The sequence below is a fragment of the Taeniopygia guttata genome, chromosome 19 (assembly GCF_048771995.1).
Source record: "Taeniopygia guttata chromosome 19, bTaeGut7.mat, whole genome shotgun sequence".
Taxonomy (NCBI): Eukaryota; Metazoa; Chordata; class Aves; order Passeriformes; family Estrildidae; genus Taeniopygia; species Taeniopygia guttata.
Genome location: NC_133044.1, coordinates 7,767,629 through 7,788,448, shown reverse-complemented (window position 1 = coordinate 7,788,448; position 20,820 = coordinate 7,767,629). Strand labels below are relative to the sequence as shown.

The 20,820-nt window shown below is 42.0% G+C and overlaps 1 protein-coding gene across 2 annotated transcripts in view; it reads right to left on the bottom strand.

The window, feature by feature from the left end:
* CASTOR2 (cytosolic arginine sensor for mTORC1 subunit 2) overlaps positions 1–20,379 on the bottom strand; it is a 126,338-nt gene extending 105,959 nt beyond the window's left edge. For both annotated transcript variants that reach the window (XR_012051473.1, XM_030288100.4), the window contains exon 1: positions 19,936–20,379. Coding sequence is in view for 1 of the 2 variants with exons in the window: in XM_030288100.4 (XP_030143960.1) it covers positions 19,936–20,048 (113 nt within the window). In the remaining variant the exon portion in view is untranslated. The remainder of the gene's footprint in view (positions 1–19,935) is intronic.
* Positions 20,380–20,820: the final 441 nt, after the last annotated feature.

Below are 20,820 nucleotides of genomic sequence, written 5' to 3'. Positions count from 1 at the left end.
CAGAGATCCAGCTGATAACAGCAATCAATCAATCTCCCTTTATGGATGCAAGATAACACACATCACACAGTGATGCCCATGTCACTGGTTCATAAACTTGAATAAATTATCACATTTTCTTGCATATTTTTCAATTTACCAGTCCTCTGGACTGTGAGAAAAGGAGAAGTTAAGAAGCTGATCCTGTGTCCCCACTGAAAAAAACAGAAAGGACTTTGTTGGGGGGTGCTGTATGTGCAGGATTAGGCCTGAATGATTTGCCAAAGGCTTTACAACAAATTGGTTGCTGAGCTAAGAATAGAAGCCAGGAATCCTGGTGCTGTAGTCACTACACAGCCCCTGCCTTCTCCCAAAGAGGGCACTCAGCACACAACTGGACTTGGATGCAGCAAGAGGACACAGTGCCCTTGCAAGGCTTCACTCAGGAATCTTCCCTCAGCTAAAATGCAAGAGCCCTGTGCTGGAAACTATTAAACAGCTGTAGCTTCAGCTCCTGCTTCAGCATTACACACTGGTGTTATCAGCTTCCTTCCTTATGCCAGGAATGCCGCAGGAATTTGCCTTCTGCAGACTAAAGAGAAAAAAGAATGAAAAAGATGATTGTGTGCCTATGTGTGTGGAAGAACATGAGGGAGAGAGAGAGAAAGAGAAGATTGAACGCTTTGTCATTCTACACTGCAACCTTCTGGAAACAGATTTAGTACTCCTGTGTCAAGACTGTGACTTCGGTGCAAGTTTTACCATGGCATTGATCTTGCCCACAGTCCTACCACCTGTACTGCAAATTCTCAGCCTGCATTCCAGCTCTTTGCACAGCCTCTGCCCCAAGAACACTGCTCAGCTACATCCTCTACTTCAGCAGCAAAGGCTTCAGCCAGCTGAGCACTTCTTCAAAACACCACATTTTGGGAAAAACCAAATATCTCCAATGGCTGAGATATAAAAGATAAAGGACTCAAAATGAGATTCCCTCAACAACAAAAATATATAAAACCATCTCCCACACACTCTGACTTAACAAGGCTCTGCAGGGCTTGAGGGAGCCTGTAGAACAGTTATGACAAGTTGAAACAAGTACAAGAAAAGGAATGAGTGGCAAAAGATTGAGGAACCATCAGTGCAGAATCTGCAGATTCTTTCAAAAGGCAGCGAGCTAGAGACAAACAGCCAGTGAAGGAACCAAAACTGTAATCTGAAAATGAATAAATAAAATCCCCAAAACCTTAAGCACTTAGTTTACTTAAGGACCAACTACTCAGACCAAGAAAACCAGGGTAATTTTGAAAGAAAATGACCAAGGGATATTATGGGGTTCTGAGAAAGCCAGCAATGAACCAGTTAAACAGAATATCAGATAATTCCACTGAAGCCAGTCTCCCACAAAGACACTTCCCAATTTTGGAGCAGGCCTCACATTCACTAGCTTGGTGCCATGTAACTATTTGACACTGATTTTCTGTAATGCATCAAGCAGGAAACACGCTCCCAGCCATGATCTGAGGCCAGGAACACTTCAGGAGGAGGCTCCATGTGGCCATACGAATGCATGGGTAAAAATATAAAAAATAACATTACAGAGCTTGTTGCTTCAAATCTGTCAGTATGCAAGCCTGGACTGAAGTTTGCTACTGGTTTAATAGCAATGTTAGACATAGTGAAGGGATGAAGGCCAAGGTGAAGCAGTTCTGACAGATTTCCTGGGAAGCTCCAGTGCCAGGGAATTCACTCTGTGGGGAAGGGTGTTACCTTCATGGGAATCAACTCACACAATGTCAAAGTAATAATTTTCTGCTGAGGTAAATAAATGGCAGGGGAGGAAGGGGAAGGGAATCTTTTAGATTAAATCATAGGCAAGCTTTCTCCACAGCAGAAATTCAACAGTATGCCAAGGTTTCCAAGCAAATCACTGCTGTCCAAAGAAAAGCTAAAGAGAAATTTACTGGATTTCTGTAAAATAAGCTTCATTTTTGACTGAGGCTGCAAAAAGCAAAGCTACAACTGCTGTGGAGTTTCAATCAGTGTGTGAGGCTTCATTCTAAAGCTGTGTGAACACTGGGCAGCATCTTCTACTTGAAGAACTGAACACAAGTGTACTGGAAAAAGCAAATAACACTAGAATCTATCAACAGATAGGTACAAAGTGTCATTTCCAAACACATTAATGTCAATGTGGCCACTGCTTGCAACTGACTAAAGACTTCTCCTGTTTTAGGGCTTAGCTTGCTCACTGTCTGTAAGAAACCATCTAGTATTGGGCCACGCTCCTGTTAACTTCTTCCTCAACTGAGAGTATTGCCCAGATTACAACAAGCCTGTATTGCTGCCAGCTATAACACAACCATACAGATACCTGAAAATAGGACAAAAATGAGGCTCCAAAATTAGTCGATATCCAATAATTTAATCTTTATCAAATCCTTGCCTCCAAAATAAGGCAAACATTTGGTGAAGATAAAATGACAGGATGATTTTACCACAATTATTTGAGTAGTAGCAAAGTTCAGACTCTCCTGCTCTAAACAATGGCAGCATAAAAAGGTCAACCCTATTGTCACCTATACTGAAGGAATCAAGCTCTTCACCTGGGTTTAAATAGCAGATGTCTAGAGAAGATGTTTCCTTAAACTAAAAGAAAAAAAAGAGAAAAAGGGAAAAAAAAAAATACTCAGCCCAAATCCAAAATTTGCATGCAGGTTTTCTTAGACTCTTGCACCCTTTCTGCCCTGCATCCTCGCCCTCCCAGCATGGCAGTCCAGTATTGCTGAGCAGTCTGAGAGCTGTTCTGAGACATCACAGCACCCTCCTGAGCAGCACAGACAGCTGCAAACAAAATATCTATGAAAAAGCCTACTGAAGATGCAGACCCATGGCTTAAATGGAGTAAAAACTTCTCTCTGGCCAGACTCCCTCAGCAAAGGAGGTCCTGTGCCAGTTACACTCTTAATTAGAATTTTCATGCCCAAGGAGCAAAATAATTTCTTCTTAAACCTCTCCATCAAGAGCCTGCTGAATAGCTGTTCTTTGAAATGATGGCACAGAGCCACCATGGATTTTTTTCTTTAACAAACCAGCATTGAACAGAATCTCACAGCCACAGAGGAGCAATAAAAGAGGAAGAGGTAACAGAGCAAGGCTTAGGGAACTATCAAACTAAGTACCAGCACCTTCACATTCACACTTCACAACAAACAATGGCTTCAAACCATGGTGGACCTGCAAAAAGATGAGAGAACTGTAAGCATCAGCTAGCCAGGAGAACAAAGGAATGGCAGAGCCTTGGTAAAATTAAAGTTAAATAGCAGAAACCATACATATGAGTCTGGAATGTGATGCTGGGGAAAGAACCATCAGTAATCCTGTCACTTGCTGATTTTCCCAGGCTGAGAAACCAACAACAAAATGCCATGCTGCTTCCAGTCTGCTCATCTAGATCCAAATGGGATGTTTTGTACTCTCAGTACCAGACTTCAGCATTCAGACATTTCACCACAGATAACCAAGACCTGGCTTTAATATAACATGAATTATCCAAGGATCCCAATGCATGGTATGCCAAGCAAAGAAGGGTATTTTCCCAGAAACCTCAAGCATACTGATGTCCAATTTGCAAGTACGGAGTTTCACAGAAACATTCCCTCTAACATGAATATTTCAGCCTGGGCTCTAACTCACCAACATCAACACAGAGAAACTTGACTCTGCTATGCAGAGAACTGGGTTATCAGGGCATCCCAAGCAGATTTGTAACAAAATCATTGCCTTGAATATTGACATTTCCATTCTTGTATCTGTAGACAGGGCGAAGAAAGAAATACTTCCTGCAAGAGAAAGCTCTGATCAGGCATAACTACCAAGTCAGACATTTGAAAACACACAGTAAAGTAAATCATTGCACAGCCATTGTGTTATATTAAAGAACAGGTTGGCACAGGAGGTTTTAGGCTTTCCAATTCAATTCTATTTTTTCATCTGGCATGCTTTTCAACTTTGTACAGTGCAAAACACAGTGAACTGGTACAACCCTGGAGTTTGGGCTGAATGCCAATTATTGGCCCTACAGCAAACAAAGCCAATAAAACAGGACTGACTTGCAGCCTGAACAATTGTTTTCAAAGAAAGATGATAAACCCCCAGAGAAGTGGGAAATATTTTCATGGAAAAGAGAAAGCCACACCTGTAAGCTTCAGGTATTTCCTTATTACAGAACTTACCTTGGGGACATGACATAGCTACTCAGCATTTTTTTCATTTCTTGCTGCCAAAAGTAGGTGATGTATTTGAAGTACATGCAAAGGTTAATCTCTGTAGAGATCATAATTTTGTAACAAAACCTGATCATTTCTGTTTGTTAACAAAGGTCGGATCTACAGTTTTCAATACAATATACAAAGACCTATATAATTTGAGCTAGACTGTTACTATAATTGACAAGAATAGGTGTGTTTTCTCATATGGCTCAGAGATACCATAGGCAGACAGCATCTTCTCAAAACATGAAAGATGACACTTCATGAGACACAGATGTGCCAGGCAATAAACCTTGGAGTAGAAGGGTCCTTATTTTAATCCTAGTCATCACTGATCAAGAGATACAATTGTCTTTCCAAGACAGACACAGGAGAGATGAAAACAAAGCAAATAGTTAAAGAAAACCATAAAAATGCTCAGGGTTTCATTTAAATCCTGGTGTACTTGTTCTGGTCCAATAAAAACAGCTGACCCCACAGTCTGCACAATTCCTGAGACCAGGAGATCCTATGCCACAGCTGCCTGCACTATTCACAGCAGCAAGGAGGCCTATTTCAGTTGGGCACATGCATCTCTTTTCCCCTCCCCTTTTCACAAACTCACCATTTCAGTCCTAAGCATGGAACAAGTTGGAGATCTGCTCACATGACTTGCATGTCTGTGCACTCCTAACCACAAAAAGGTGTCCTGACAGGTTTGGTACTTTGCACCGTTCTGGGATCCTTCATATCAACGTCTGCAAATTAAACTATGGCCACTCTTCCTTCAGAAGAAGTACTCCAGGGCTCCTTCAGTGCTGGCAGCTCAGAACTCACAAATAACCCTCTGGTAAGAAGGCAGAATGCATTCAGCATGATATAAGGCCTCCTGGGATCAGGACTCAAACAAGCTTTCTTCTCCTTTCTGTTCTTCTACAGCTCTCTGCATAGCTCTGGGTAAATAATGCTATCCTCCTGTGCCTAAATTCTCCATCTGTCTAAGAGGGATAATCACTCTTCACTACCAAAGAGGGACATTTCCAAGCTACACTTACTAGTGATTGACAGGAACCCAGGTACTACAGAAAAGCACCATTAAAAAAATCACCCCTCTGCCAAAAATGCTTTATGAAAAACAAATGTTCCTTAAAAAGCAGGTTTCAGATTCAGTTCCCTACTAGTGGCCAGAAAAAAATCCCACAATTTAACATAAACTCTATCTAAAAATATCCCAACACAATTTGACAATGTCCTTTCAACCAGACATAAAAAAAAAAAAAAACCTACAGGCACAATTACATATCACAAAGATAATGACAAAACAAGAGAAGAAAAAAGGTAGGCAATATTGTTCCTTCTAGCTTAAAAAAAAAAATTATAGTGCACTCAGTTTGCTGGTTAATAAGTGATGTGATGGGTCCTTAGTTCATCTTGGGATAATTTAAGAACAGAATGATTAGCAGTGTATGATGACAGTGATCACTAGCTGGTTCCTGGAGAGCTGATAAGTTATTAAGCCAAACAATGGATCGCTATTATGAGCAAGTCAGTGCACTAACTGTAATTTCCTTGAAAGCTGAGTGGTGCATGATTATACTTGTCCACTCAGACTGCCTGCTGGCAGCTCCATATTCTGCTATTGTTTTGAACTGCAGTCTTCCCAGCGCCCAGGATACAGCCACAGAAAAATGGATTCTTCATACTCAGGCTTCATTGTGGCAGCTGTTGTCTGAAGGATAACGAAAGAGGGACATTCTCTGTCCTGAAGCAGAACTATTAGAGCTCCTAAAAACATGTGGTTTTATTTGTCAGAAGGAGCTACCTCTACTTTCTAGATGAGGCAATTTCCATTTCAAGAGAACTCTGACTTTGGAATGACACATGTATACAGCTACAGACATATGGTACACGTGTTCATATCTATGTGTGTTTATGTGCATTTAAAAGCCACAGATACATATGAGTACATTCCTGGTGGTTTCCTTTGTGAGTTTAAGGAAGACTGCTGTTACTACTGGAAGTTCGTATGGAAATCTTCCAACTCACATTGCTCTTTCAAGGCACAAGGAGAGACAACAGAGAACACCTCCATTAATGAGCCTACCAAAACTGGGAAGAAAAAAATACAAAAGAAAGCAGAAGCTGCATGACAAGGACTTCAAAGTGGCTAATACACACATGGACTGAAAACAAGTCCTACTAGAAAGGGGCAGTCCTAGCGGTGAAGACTCTGCAGGACATGGAAAACAAGAGCAAGGCGCTACTGCAGCCCTGCTGAGTGAGATGGGGAAGGCACTCACCTTCCTATGTGCCTCAGTTTCCCCCTCTGCAAAGCAAGGCAGCAGCCTCTGCCCAGCTCCCAGAGGTGCAGCCAGCACATGCTGTGAGCAGGGGAGCACTGCTGAGGCAGCACAGAGGCCAGATGCTGCTGGAGACATGGAGTGAAGCCAGCCCCCAGCCCACCTGGCTATGAAAAGACAGAAGAACAGAGATCCCCATTTTGGATCCTCTGTAGTAATTCTCAGAAGTGTATCTTCACTCTTGCCCACATGAACAGCCACACTAAGCCTTTCCTTCCCTTTGGTGCATTTTTAATTTACTCCTGTCCTGAATGTTACCAGCTAGTCTGAACAGGAGGCAAATTTTTTAAAGCCCTTAAGCATCTCCTCCTCGAACAGCAAGAGCCATTCTGGAGTCCAAGCCCTGCTGGCTTCCAATGTGCCTTGGGGTACCCAAGTGCTTGTTTTTTTTAATGGGACTTGGGTGATTCTGAAATTGTTATCATGCACCTCACATTGATTTGATATAAAGTGAACATTTAGTGGGAAGAAAACCTGACAATGAGAAGATTTGACAAGTGCTTAAAAGGTAAGTCCTAATTAATTTTAAACTTTGTTTTATGTAAGGCTCATTTAAGGAACACATGAAATTCTGTCATTGTCCTTTTCTGATGTGTTGATCCTGCAAGGAATATATAAACAGGAGTATGATTTAGTAGGCCTAGGAAAAAGTAAGCGTACCAGTCTATTTTGAATCCAGGAAACGTTCTGTCACTGAATATTTTCAAACCCAAGTGAAAGGGAAAAATGATTACTGTAAAACCACAAAGTGAGAAAATGTAATATTCAATGTGGGATACTAGTAACACATACATATAAAGCCTCCCCTATAGTTTTGAAGAAAGGTTAACACCATTGCTAGTCACACACCTTATACCCATATAAATAAATAGTTTTTCTCCCTACAAGATCTAATCATCTGACCATTCATTCTCCTGAGTAAAGAAAGGTTAACAAGTGAGTCATTTCCACCCCAACTCTGAATTAACCAGCCCATAGCCACACTACTCCAGCTGTGAGTCTGTACCATAAACATAAACAAAGTGAGGTGGCTTCAAAGTGGAGGGGGTCTGATGTTTTGGAGTTTTTTCCTCTCCTGAACTTGGAACACACACACAACAAGTTAACAGGAACTTCCAAACCACTGGAGATGGAAACTGTTGAATCAGGGACAGGAATTTCATCAACTGCTTTGCTATGAGCTCCAAGTACACTCTAAGTTATCCAGCCAATAGAGACTGCATCTAAAGATAGCTCCTATCTTTATGATAGATTTTATGTAGTGTGGCCATCCACTCATCTCTATGAAAAGCACATGGTTATGGTAGTAGGAAATCTCAAAAAGAGATAAACAGCAGTAACTTGCCGTGGAAGGCTATAAAAAATGGATTAACAGCCAATTATGTGCCAGTTTTAAGCCTCGATGCTTCTATAAACATAGAAGAAAATTAATTTCAAACGTATGCTCATGGACATCTCGGACACAAATTTTACATGAAGCATATAACTTATACATGCACATATTATTTAGCATGTCTGACTTTGGTTTTTTTTTTTTTCCTGCCAACAATAGTTAGGTCGTTATCACCTTTATAATGAGATATCCATTCAAAATACACTGCATCACAAGATCATTAAATGCCAATAGGCAACTGTATTGTTTCAGGACTACTTCATATTTAAATCATTGCCTAAAATTACAATTCAAGCACCATCTGAATGAACAAAGCCATTCAAATGGGTACAGAACACATAAATTTACATTTATCATTCTGGCCTGATTGCACACTCCTGTGCAAACAGGAAGTATTTCTGGCCTGTCACAGCATAAGAGCTACCAGGGGATAGCTCAGTGATTCCATGCAAACCCTTGCCTTATAAACTTACCCTTCCTCAGACATGAGGCTTTCCCTATATGCAGATACAGAGCACTTGTCCTGGGATCAAACCTCAGCAGTCCCTGGAATACAGCACTGGGATGGGTAATGTGGGAAAGCATAAAGCCAACAGCATGACTGTATGTACAGGAATTGTAAGAACCACTCAGAAATGCTTGGAGTAACTTGATACCAACAGGAGGAGTACAGAGAAAACACTTCCCTACAGTCAGGCTCCATCACATGGCCACTCTTACAGTGGAATTGCAGAAACTGCACAATAACCAAAGCACAACATTTACTGCAGGGCATGCAGCACACAATACTGCATTAAAGTCAAACTAAGTCACATTTGGGCTTCTTGTCATTCGAATGACATGAAGCCTTACTTAGGTCAAGGACACAAATGAAACACCTATGTAGAGGGCTTGGGTAGAAGTAGCTCATTAGCCTTGTACATCTATCCAACATCATTACGAACTGTAATTAAGTTTTCTGCACCAGCACAGAAGTGAGTACATGCCCTTTCCCAAGGCAAGCTTTGCTCATACAAAGCTATGGAATTTTTTGGCATCTACTTTGTTTCAGCTAGTTTTTCACAGTTTAAAGGCAATAAGCAGTGCCACCTGAAATGCTCACAAAGCAGCACAAAGGACCAATGAACTATTGCAGTAAATAAGTCTCATTCACACCAACAGTTCTCTCCATAACCAAGAGGTTACACAGTTTCATTTTAAAGTTTCAAAAACACTTTGTCGTGCTGAGACGAGGCATTCAATCCCACATTATAATGCTGTGTGGCCAGTATTGCCAAATGGAGCAAAGCATTAGAATGTGAATTTGGTCAATAACATGTTAACACAGCAGAGAGCAAAGCTCCATCCATGGCTTTAAACACAACATCCCAACGGACAAAACCCTGAGCAAGCTGCTTGAACAGCCTCTGCCTTGAGCTGGGGGGTTGGGCTACCTGATCTTTAGAGATCCTTCTTAACCTCACCCATTCTGTTACAATTTTATATTTTCTAGGTTTGTGATAATGTACCAGTCTTGGACTGAAAACTGCACAAAAAGCTTGAGGCTCCACTGTTGCATTAACCCTTAGTTCCACATGAGGCTCCCAGGCAGTCATGAACCATCCATGCTCATTCACAAGACCAGCTCTGGCCTTTATCACTTCCCTTCATCTTTCTCCCCATTAAACCATAAAGCCTGCTCTGGTCAAACCAAATTCTTGCTTACTTTTCTGTGTTTAGCCAGCATCAAACTGGTATAGCAAAGTAGCTTCTGGCAGTCTTCAAAATATTGTTACACCATATGCCAGGAGGACTGACAAGAAAACAATCAGTGAAAAACAAAACCTGTGTTAAAAATGATGATCTGTTCCCTAGGATTCCAGTTGTTCTGCACATCTGTACCTTGTCTGCAATGCAGGTAACTTCATCCATTTTATTTTCCATAATGAAGCATTGATTTTGTTTGCCAAAAAAAAAAAAAAAAATGCTATAAACACTCTACATTGCTGGCATTTTACCTGAAGAAAAATCTCTTAACAAACACAATCTCTGTCAATTTGTGAGATGGAATTTTGCAAAGCACATAGTCCCACCACTCACAGCAGAAAACCATTCACTAACTAGATTCACCTGCAGGAAGCTCAAAGAGACTGAGCCACAAGTGAGTGGTTTCACACCTCGCTGGCTCAGCAGATGCAAACAAACTGCACACAACAAAACTCTGCTTGGCTTACAAAAATGCCAAATGGGTAATAACATGCAACTCACAACACATCATCTCAGTATATCATAAATTGCCTGAAATCTATCCCCACAGCAGTGAAAGCCCAATTCTAACATCACCCTTCTGCAACCAAGTACTTTGAATATGAAAACAATTAAGAGCATAATTTTATTTTAACATTAGTTCATCTGATATAAAGATACCTGAAATCCAAAACTTTTTGCAGAGACAATATTATCTTAGGTGTGAGATAATTTAAACATTTATCAAAATATGCTTGCTACTCCAAAGCAAATTAAACAAGTCAGCTGAGGAGAAGTCACTGTGAGGAAGCCACTGTGACCAGTCCACTTATGCAATACAGTAGATTCTGATAACATATTATCTTCCACAAGATGGGTGAATATTTTTCTCATTTCAAATTACTCAGTTTTGTTCAAAATGATCACTTGTTAATTCCAGGTTGGGGAACAAAGTAGGAACTGAAAAGGCAAGTAAACTTGGTTTTCTTCTTCCAGTCTGCAAATAAGAGGTAGGTGTGGAAGGCTGAGACCTCCCAGCTCCTGCCAAGCAGAGTCTCAAGTCACCACTGGCTTCATTTGTTTAGTACAGGTCATGTTACACTGCTTAGTTATAAACACAAAATAAGCTGAGATTTTTTTTTTCCTAAATACTTAATACATAGAATACCATGTAGTAAAAGAGCAAATGAAAATATTTGCTTTCAATGTTACAAACTCTGATTTCCACCCAAAAGCAGCTTGAAAAAGATCACAACTGAAAGACTAATCATGATAAGTCATCCATCATGTTCAAAAAAGCACAAAAATAAAGCCTAAGTAAATCTATGTAAATGTGTACAGTTGCTTAGATGCATGCAGAGCATATCCTTCTCAATATTAAGAGCTACCTTTTTTCTTCCTGCCAAGACTACATTTATTTGCAAGTGGGTGCCTTAAAGGTTATCAAGGGAAAAGAGTCAGTCTTTCTTTAGGAAAAGAAATAAAAACGACAAATGTTAAGCAAGATTAACATGGGCCATTTCAGTCAAGGTCTCAGACTTATCAACGTCCACCAACTCACCCTGTAAAAACATGCATGGCATAAGAAAGGGCTGAATACTGATCTTTTAACCACAGAACTAGGATAAATATTCAGATATTGCTAAAACCAGTGCATATCATTACCCAGGTTCTCTTCACGTAACTTTCTTAAAAAGTCTGAACAGAAAAAGTCAGGGAAAATCACACATACATTTTTAACTGTTCCACCCATGTCAAAACATGTAAATTTTCCCCTCTCAGGTTCGGAAATTCCCCCAGTATCAACTTTTTAAATTCATCTATTTGAATACTTTGCACAAGACTTAAAGGTTGCATTTTGCTCCTAAATAGGCAGATCTTATGCCACCTCTAGTATCCTCTATAATAAGAACACTAAAACTTCACAGGAAAAGAGGATGAACTTCTCCTTTACAGTTACATCTCAGTCAAACGTACATTCACACTCCTGAGAGGGTTTGGTTTCTACTTTGTAAACAATTTGTTTTGAAAAAATTTGGGTCAAGGACAGCTTACCATCAATAACAGCCTACATCTCTCTACAGTTACTGGCCAATAAGTAGCACAAGTATCTTAAAAACATTTATTCCATCACATTACCAAACAATAACTGGACCACAAAATTTTGAAAAAATCCCTTTGCCTACCCAGGCATCCCCACAAAAGCATACCTCAGAGATTCCCCAAATAAATGGTTTTCTGCCACCAAGCAAACTTGCCACTTCTCTCTTCTACGTGCCAACCCTGTGCTAAACAGCAGCTCTGGTATCTGCTGGGAGATCTGGTACCTCTGGTATTACTGCTGGGAGCTTCCTAAAGCAGGCTACAGATCAGAAGTAGGCTTTTTAGTTTAATCTCTACTAAGCCACATTTAACAGACCAAAGTAAGGTTGTTCTGGTTGGTGAGAAAGTTTAGGCATTCACTGCATTTCTTTGGATGTGAAAAGAAAACATTAATAACCAGTACATAATGTTTATTCTATATCAGACCACAAAAATCAGATCAGATGCTCTATTTCAATGATCAGCACAGTAAAACTTTGTGTAGTACATCTGGGACTAACAAGGGCTTGTATAGTCATGGAACTGGCTTAATCAATCTTCATTTCTTTTGTGGCATAATAGAAGATTTTTGCCTGTTTTTTTCTTTCTTAACAAATATATCTTATCTAGACAAAACTCAGCTGAGTTGAGGGTGGGGAGAAGAGATCTTTTTACTTTGAAATGCTAACAGCAGCTTAGGGGCTTTACTCTGCTGATTCTGAACTATAATGAATGGAGATATTTCCTCACATTCCTGTTGGCTAATTCTTCCTTTACCAGCCTTCAGTTACCAGCAGATGAGAGCTGGAGTTTACTCTTGAGTTGGAAGTAAACAAAAGAACAAACCCATAACTGTTTCTCGTGAGAAAAGAAATTGGAGCCTTTATCCAAATATATTAAAACTCTAACATGCAGGATGACTAATAAGATGTGTGTTGGATAAATGAGGTGGTGTGCTAAACAGAATTTAAAAAAACAAAACAACAAAGGAAAGACATGCTTATAGAGAATGACCAAGGCATTGTCAAAGAATTCAGATATCAAATGGAGCTTAATTTAAGTTATAATTCAGTAGAGGGGTAGACTGTGAATTCAAACTATTGTGTTAATGAAGACTTCAGCTGTTACTTCTAGATGATGAATGCACAATATTTATACTATCCCATAACAGACCTGCACTGGCTCTACTGCTGAAGCACACCAGTACCAGCTTGCAGGAAGAGCTATTTAACTGATAAAAGCCACATTTTTAATTTAAATACTGACTTTCACCTCAGAGTAATAGAAAACCATTCATCTGAGGGGATCTTTAATGAGTTACATGGCAAAAGAGGAGGATTTTTTGCACTTTTCTATTTCTCAGCTCAACATGAGTGTGCACCATTGCTGTTTCTTTTACATAACTGATCTTGTACCTTACCCACAGGTGATGCATCTCATCTATGTGACAGCTTTCCCAATGAACTGAAACATGGAAAATAAGGATAAACAACTATCCCATGACAAACTATAGGCAAATATCTATTTATCTTAAAAGTACAATATCTAAATCAACATTTCTCCAGCACATAGTGCTGCCCAGCATTACACTGTAGGTTTGATCTAGTACTTCCATTACACCTTTTGAATCTCATTTCGTTTCTAAGCACTCCTGTCAGTTTCTGACTTGGCATCAGCCTCAGCCTGATGGGACCACATGGTAGGTTGAGGACTGACTGCATGATAGAACTGCCAGGCAAAGAAAGAGAAAATCAAGCAATGCCCCACTGGTAAGCCATGTGCCAGAAGCAGAAAATAAAGGGAAAAAAAACATTTGTAGATAAACAGTAAGAGACCATCAGGAAGGAAACCTGTTCCTTCCAAGGTTTAACATGTTTAAACACTGCACAATGCTCTCATAGCCCAGCAGCAGCTGAAACACCCAGCAGTCTTGAACACAAACTGATGACACTCACAATTAAAGAGCTTATATACTTCCTTAGCCCAAACAAGTAAATTCTGCTCTCTCCACCTACTCAGTTAGCTGATTCTCACTAATTCTACTCATCCTGAATATCCACCAGCAAGTTCAGCACCATAAATGCCCACGGTGACACAAACAGGGCAGCAGAGTGCTCTGGGGAAGGGCAGGCAGGCAGCTTTAGCCATGAGCCTTCCCATCACAGCAGCCTCCTGTGGTGTCTGGACATCAGCACTCACTCCTTCTGTAACAGATGGTCACCAAATCACACTGAAAAAGAAGTCCCCACACCTCAGATATCACACACATATACACACACCCAGAAAATAAAATATTCAAGGCATTTGGGAGTTTTTGCCACAACAAAAGGAAACATGAGCAACATGTTTTAGATGAGCAGATATGATCTTATAACTGGCAAAAGCCTTTACTCAGTGGTCTTCCTAGGATGCACAGGATGGCAGAAGCCATGAGAGACAAAAAAAAAAAGGTTTTAATGATAGGAGTAACTTGCCTTTGCCAGATAATCATCCAGTGTTGCAAGCCGGTCTGTTTCTCATATAAGGGCATAAACAACATGTGTTTGTCTGAGTTCATACCAAAGGAAACAGACTGCTGATCTCAGTGTCCTCAAATGATGCATGGATACATTTTAAGCACTTGTGTGTCCTATTATATTCCGAAGTCCAAAATAGACTTTTTGTAACAGTATCTCCAATTTCAGGACACCTATACAGTAAACAAGTGGTCAGGGAATGAGAAACACTTACATTAATAGCAACAGCACACGATTCGTAAGTAGAGGTGTCAATTATTAATATGCAGAATGGACAGATTACCAAAAATACCACCACAAACTTAAAGACAACAAACCTAGTTTTATTTTTTACTCAAAACCTAAAGAAAATCCAACTTATTCTGTACATCTTATCGCAATTCACTTCTCACTATATTTTTATTGGAATGAGTATTTTTAAGGACCTCTCCACACTAAGAATACCTTCTGCCTCCAAGCATCCCACTGTAGTGGGATCACTACATCCCATCTAGCTTCTCTGGGAATTATCTCGTTCACATGGACAGCTATCTGTGTATGGTACCAAACCTGTAAGCTTGCAAAGTGTCTGTAATTCTGTGTCAAGTCATCAATATACATAAACTGGACCATCTTGAAAAAGAACTCAGAGTGACAGATGCTTTTGGAATGGCTGCATTTAAACATTTCAGGTGATTAAGGTCTCATCCTTTACACATGCAGAATTTTTTCCAGCATTCAGAAATAATGACCATCTCAAACCAAAGAATATCAAAAAACTCCCAGAGATTTTAAAATTCGTGATGCTAGACACATGACCTACAATTAGGTCATTTAAACACCCAGCCCTGTGAGCAAACTAACTGCTCAACTTTATTCTATTTATAATTTAATAGCTTTACAATTTAAATAATACCTTTCTCCCTCAACCACTTCACTGCTTACCACCAAATCTTTATATTAGTACTGGAAGAGACAGGAAAGATAACTTGCTAGCATTGACACCAGATGTTCAGGAGTCTACTAAAGCATTAGCCAGAAATCAGGCTAACTACATGACATAGACCCGATGCTTGGAATAACCCTGATCCCACTTTATTTTCCTGGACTCTCCATATATTTTTATATACTCTCCAAAGACAAGGCTAGGCTCACTTTCCTGCTATCTATTGCATGTGCTGGTGGCTCAATGCATGCATTATCCCAGACTGTCCTCCATTCGGATTTAACTCCTATGCACTAAAAGGAATCACAGAACATGCTGAGTCTGAAGAGACCCACAAGGATCACTGAGTCCAACCTCTGGCCCAGCACAGACCATCCCTAAGAGTCACACCATGTGCCTGAGTACTGTCCAAACACTCCCTGAGCTCTGCCAGCCTTGGTGCTGTGACCACTGCCCTGGAGAGCCTGTTCAGTGCCCAGCCAGCCCCTGGGGAAAGAAGAACCCATTTCTAACATCCAACCTTAACCTCCCTGACACAGCTTCAGGCCATTCCCTCAGGTGCCATCGCTGTCACACAAAGCAGAGATCGGTGCCTGCCCCTCCTCGTCCCCTCCCCAGGGAGCTGCAGACTGCCATGAGTCCCCCTCAGCCTCCTCTTCTCCAGCTGAGCAGAGCCAGAGCCCTCAGCAGCTCCTCACAGCTTCCCCTCAAGCCCTGCCCTGTCCTCGTGGCCTCCTCTGGCCTCTCTCCAGCAGCTCAATCTCCTCCTCACACTGTGGTGCCCAAACCTGCCCCAGCTCTGAGGTGAGGCCGCCCCAGGGCAGAGCAGGACAATCCTGATGGCCCCACGGGCAATGCTGGCCTGGAGCCCCAGGACAGGGATGTCCCTGCTGGCTCTGACTCCCCTGGCCACCAACCAGGACCCCCAGGTCCCTTTCTGGGGTGCTGCTTTCCAGCATCTCCTTCCCCAGTCTGTACACACAGCCAGGGCTGCACGGGCCAGGTGCAGAATCTGGCACTTTTCCTTGTTGGATGCAGTTATAAAGTATTTTGAAATTAGGGAAAAAAAAAAAATCAAGACAGTAATGTAGCAAAACAGTATTTGTATCAAGTCCTCAAGCAGGTTACTTGTGGCACCTCTCCCAGCAGCATGAGACAGTTTAACCAAGGAAGCAGAGACACTTTGGTGTGAGGGAAGCTGCTCATTTTGCAGCACAGGGAGATGAAGGCAGTTTTTCAGATGAGCACAGTTCTCTGCCCCACAGAGCTACCATTTACAGAGGCGTATATAAAAGAAAAATAATGCAATGATGAAGCCACACACCGTTGTTATATTAACATGCATCAACACACTGCACAGCTTCTGAACAGGTGAGAATCATCGGCACCAAGGAATATTCAAGCCAGACACACAGACACAATATGCTGAGCTGGAAGAGACTCACAAAGATTACTGAATCCCACTCTTAGGTGCATGGCTAGTATGAGGGCTGAATCCCCAACCCTGGTGCTATTAGCACCATGCCCTAACCAACACAATCAAAAAACCACCAGAATGGTGATGACAGCAACAGCAAAAACATTAGGCACATGCAAATCTTCAGCATGCCACTAAAAAAGACATGGATCACTCCTCCACTGGGGTGCCTGGCAGAGCCTGCTGGAATCAGTAGGCCTGCACTGACAAAAGCAGAACACCAGGAGCACAGTCCCTAGTGTAACTGCTTAGCAGTTCCACTATTATTTATTCCTAGATGACCTCTCTTAATGCAACTGTGCATAAAATATCTCATGCCTAACTTAAAGTTATGATTAAGAGTATTTTTCTTCTAGCCCAGTTCAGCCCACTCTTTAATTCACTACTGGTCTCACCTTTTCACCATGTTAGCTGCTGTCTTGCTTCTGGCCATCAGAATAGCCTCAAAACTGCTGTTCTCTGTACCAGAAAATATTGCTATTGTAACAGAAGCTAAATTAAAACACTTGTGTCATGAACAAGGGCAAGAGTGTGAGAGAGTGGCAAAAGGCCAAACAAAAAGGGAGATTTGTTACTTTTCCTTCCCAAGGGGATTAAAAAAAAGTGCAAGATTAAAAAAAAACCAAAAACTGTTCCAGCCCTTTTCCCCGATGTATGACAACATGAAAGAGACCCTCCAAATCACAGGACGCTATGTAAAAACCCTGGTTTTTTGCATGACTAACGTAAGAATATTGATGATGTCATTGTTACCCCTTTGGATCACATCTGTCCTACAAATCATTATTTCTTACTGGCAGCCTTGCAGCACGAGTAAAACTCTGTTTAAAGTCTCACTGGGAAAAATGTAGGTGACGTAGTAACTGTTGTCTTTGCTATCTCTTCAGAAAAGATTAGCAGGGGTGTGAAACACCTCCCTCTTTCATTCCCCTGAGGGGTTCTTTGCCCATGGGGTGTTTGGGATAGATTTGTCTTGCACCCCTATAAAAAGCTGTTGACTTTTGAGCTTATTCACTTCTTAAAGGAGGAGGAAAGCAAAACAGTGGGGTCGTAAATCTACAGAGTTACATCTCCCAGAGACCCTCATCTTTCTTATACACATGATGTTGATCAGAGAAGATCCATGGGGCAGGGACCTTGTTTGCCATAGGGCATGTAAAAGCACTCAAGAGAAAGAGTTTCAGTGCTGTCTCAAGAATGACACAAACAAGCTTCCCCTGCATCTCTATATCCCTGCAAAAATAACTAATTAACAAAAGGGAAATAAAGAGAAGTTTCCCATGCCAACAAATCCTTCCACAAACATTTGTTGTTCCTGATCAGTGAGATTTCATGGAAGGTAAGGAAAGATTGATACTCAGGGTGTATATGTTAAAAGACAACACAGCAATCAGAGACAATACAAAACTGTCAGGTGCTGCATCCAAATGCTGGACAAGGCATCAAACCCCAGAGGGGTTATCTTACTGCCCTGACCCTTTCACAGCTCTCTAACATTGAAATTGTGAAATGTAATGTGAAACAAAAAGACAACATGACCATCCCTGAAGTTTAAAAAATAATTTAAAAAAATTAATAATCCCAAACAAACAGAAAAAGCCGCACAAAACTCCAGTCTATGCATTAAGAGTGACAGATTAAAGACTTCATTGTTGACAGTAAGAGTGACATTTTAAGCATGGGAGAGGAGAGGAAGCAACAAGACCTTCAAAAAATCAGCAGCAACTTTCAATTACAATGAAACAACACATAAAACTAGAAGCTTAAGAGTGAGGACCCTTTAATGCCCTGTGGAGTATTCAGGGACAGCAGTAAACAAGGTGCTGATATAGTTTACATTGCAAACAATGTTAGTGGAAAGCCAAATCAGAGTGAAATTTCAAGGCATGAAGTTTAAGATAAAGGGCTGTAATCAAATTACACCACAAATGGGTCCATTCATCTGTAAGCATTTTAACAGAGAGCACTGAATTACAGTTTGAAATAAAACAAATTAATTTGCTTTTATATTAAATATCTATTCATTATTTTCCTACTGCCAAAGAAAATTTCCCACCTTAATACAAGAAAGAATGTGGGGAGAAAACTGAAATACTAATTATCAGGCCGGAAAAACAAGAAGAGTTTGAATTGTGTTATTTACATTCCCATTCCTCTTTCTGAACAGCATGAAGTCAACAAACTAAGTGAAGACAGAAGAATCTGCAATTGCAATTCAAGTTGTTTTGTGCAAAAGGCCTAGCACCTTATATATATCCAATAAACTGGCCACAGTGTTTTCTTTCCTCCCCCTAAATAAAAAAAAGAAAATGATTCTCAACAGTGCCTTCAAGTATGTTTTTCTTTTCCCCGAAAGCTATCACAATCCAAGTGCCTTAATACCACAATATTAAAGTGCAAAGGATGCATCGCCCCTCGTCCTCCCCCAGTTTGGCAGCGCTGGAAAAGCACCTTTTAAACCAACCCGCGCGTGGAGGACCCGCTCTTTTTGTAAGGGCTGCACGGAACAACAATCCGGGGATGGGGGGGGAATAAAAAACAACAAAACAAACCAAAACCCAACAAAAAAAAAGAGAGAGCGAGAGAGGGGAAAAGCCCACCAGCAGCACTGCTGCTGCTCGGGCTCCTCGCTGCCTTTGTTGTCCGGCGGGCGCCCCGAGCCTGCGGCCGGGCCCCCAGCGCCCCATTGATCCCCGGGCAGGCGGGAGGTGCACAGGGGATCCCCAAAGCTGCCCGGGGCACCCCGAGCTCCAGCCACCATCCTCACCGCCAGAACCCACTCTCGGCATGGGGTGTGCGTAGGGAAGAGGCAGGTGTTCTCTTCACCTCCCCAAAAATGCCTGTCCTCTGGCGAGGAGGGCGTCCCCCCTGACCCAGCAGCAGCGAGGAGGGTGCCATCACCCACCCCAGCACCCTGCCCCTCGGCAGCAAGGAGGGTGACCCCTACCTCAACGCTGTCCCCTTGCAAGGAGGGCTGTCCTCCATTCCTCCATCCCAGGACCCTGCTTTATATATATATATATTTCCCCCCCCCCCCCAAGGGGGAGAGCACCATCAACCCACCCCCTTTCTAGGAGGTTGCCCTGCTCACTCGCAAGGCAGATGCCCCCCACTCACCCCTGGGAGAGCAGGAGGGTGCCCTGCCAGCACCCAGGGTGCGCCCCCGACACTCTGTCCCCTCGCAGGGAGGACACCCCCCCTCCCCCGCGCTGCCCCATCCCCAGCACCTACCTCGTCTTAGAGGACAGGAAAGCAAGTTTGATTAATCCATAGGTAAACAACTGGATGCTCTCCTTGGCTATGCTGGCCACTCTGAGCCTGTGCTCTAGGATGTGCAGTTCCATCTTTTCCTCTTTCTCATTTGTAGTTCATCTATCCCTGGGGTTTATGTTGTGTTTTTGAATGGGGAGGGGGAGGGGGGGGCTGTTATTGTCGGTGCCTTCTTTCTTTTTTTTTTTTTTTAATTTTTTTTTTCCTCCCCTCCTGGCTTCTCTCTGTCCCTTCCCAGCTGCGGGGGCAGGAGCAGGGGATGAGGGAGCAGAGGGTGCAAAAGTTGGAGCGGCGGGGAGGCCGGCGGGGCGCGGAGCAGCGGAGCGCGGAGTGCCGAGCAGCTGGTGCTCGCTGGAACAAACAACTTGCCACTCAAGCCCGGCCCGGCGCGCATGCGCCGCGCCCCGCGGCATGCCGGGACTTGTAGTCCTCGCCCTCAGGGCCTCGACCGGTCACTAGTCACTAAAAAAAAACAACAAATAAAGCGTTAAAGCGAGAATCAACGCTGCTAAGGGTGTTGTTTTGGTTTGGTTGTTTTTCTTTGCACCTAGCGGCTTGCTGGAAGATCTTCCAGAGCCCAAAAAACTAGCAGGAAGGAGAAGTTTATGTCAAACTTTTAGAAGTTTTCATTAACAGCAGGGAAATACTCAAATCTTTGCCTTGTTCACGCCTTCGTGTGGCAGATGGGAAATCCTTGTCTATTTCAAATAATGTGGGAAAAAAACGTTCACTTTGCATATTAGTTTTACAGAGGTAAGATCACCACTGTCAAGAACACAAAACTATTACAATGTGTGTTGTAATGCTGGAAGGGATTTTTGTCCTATTTGTCCCCATTCTTGCCCC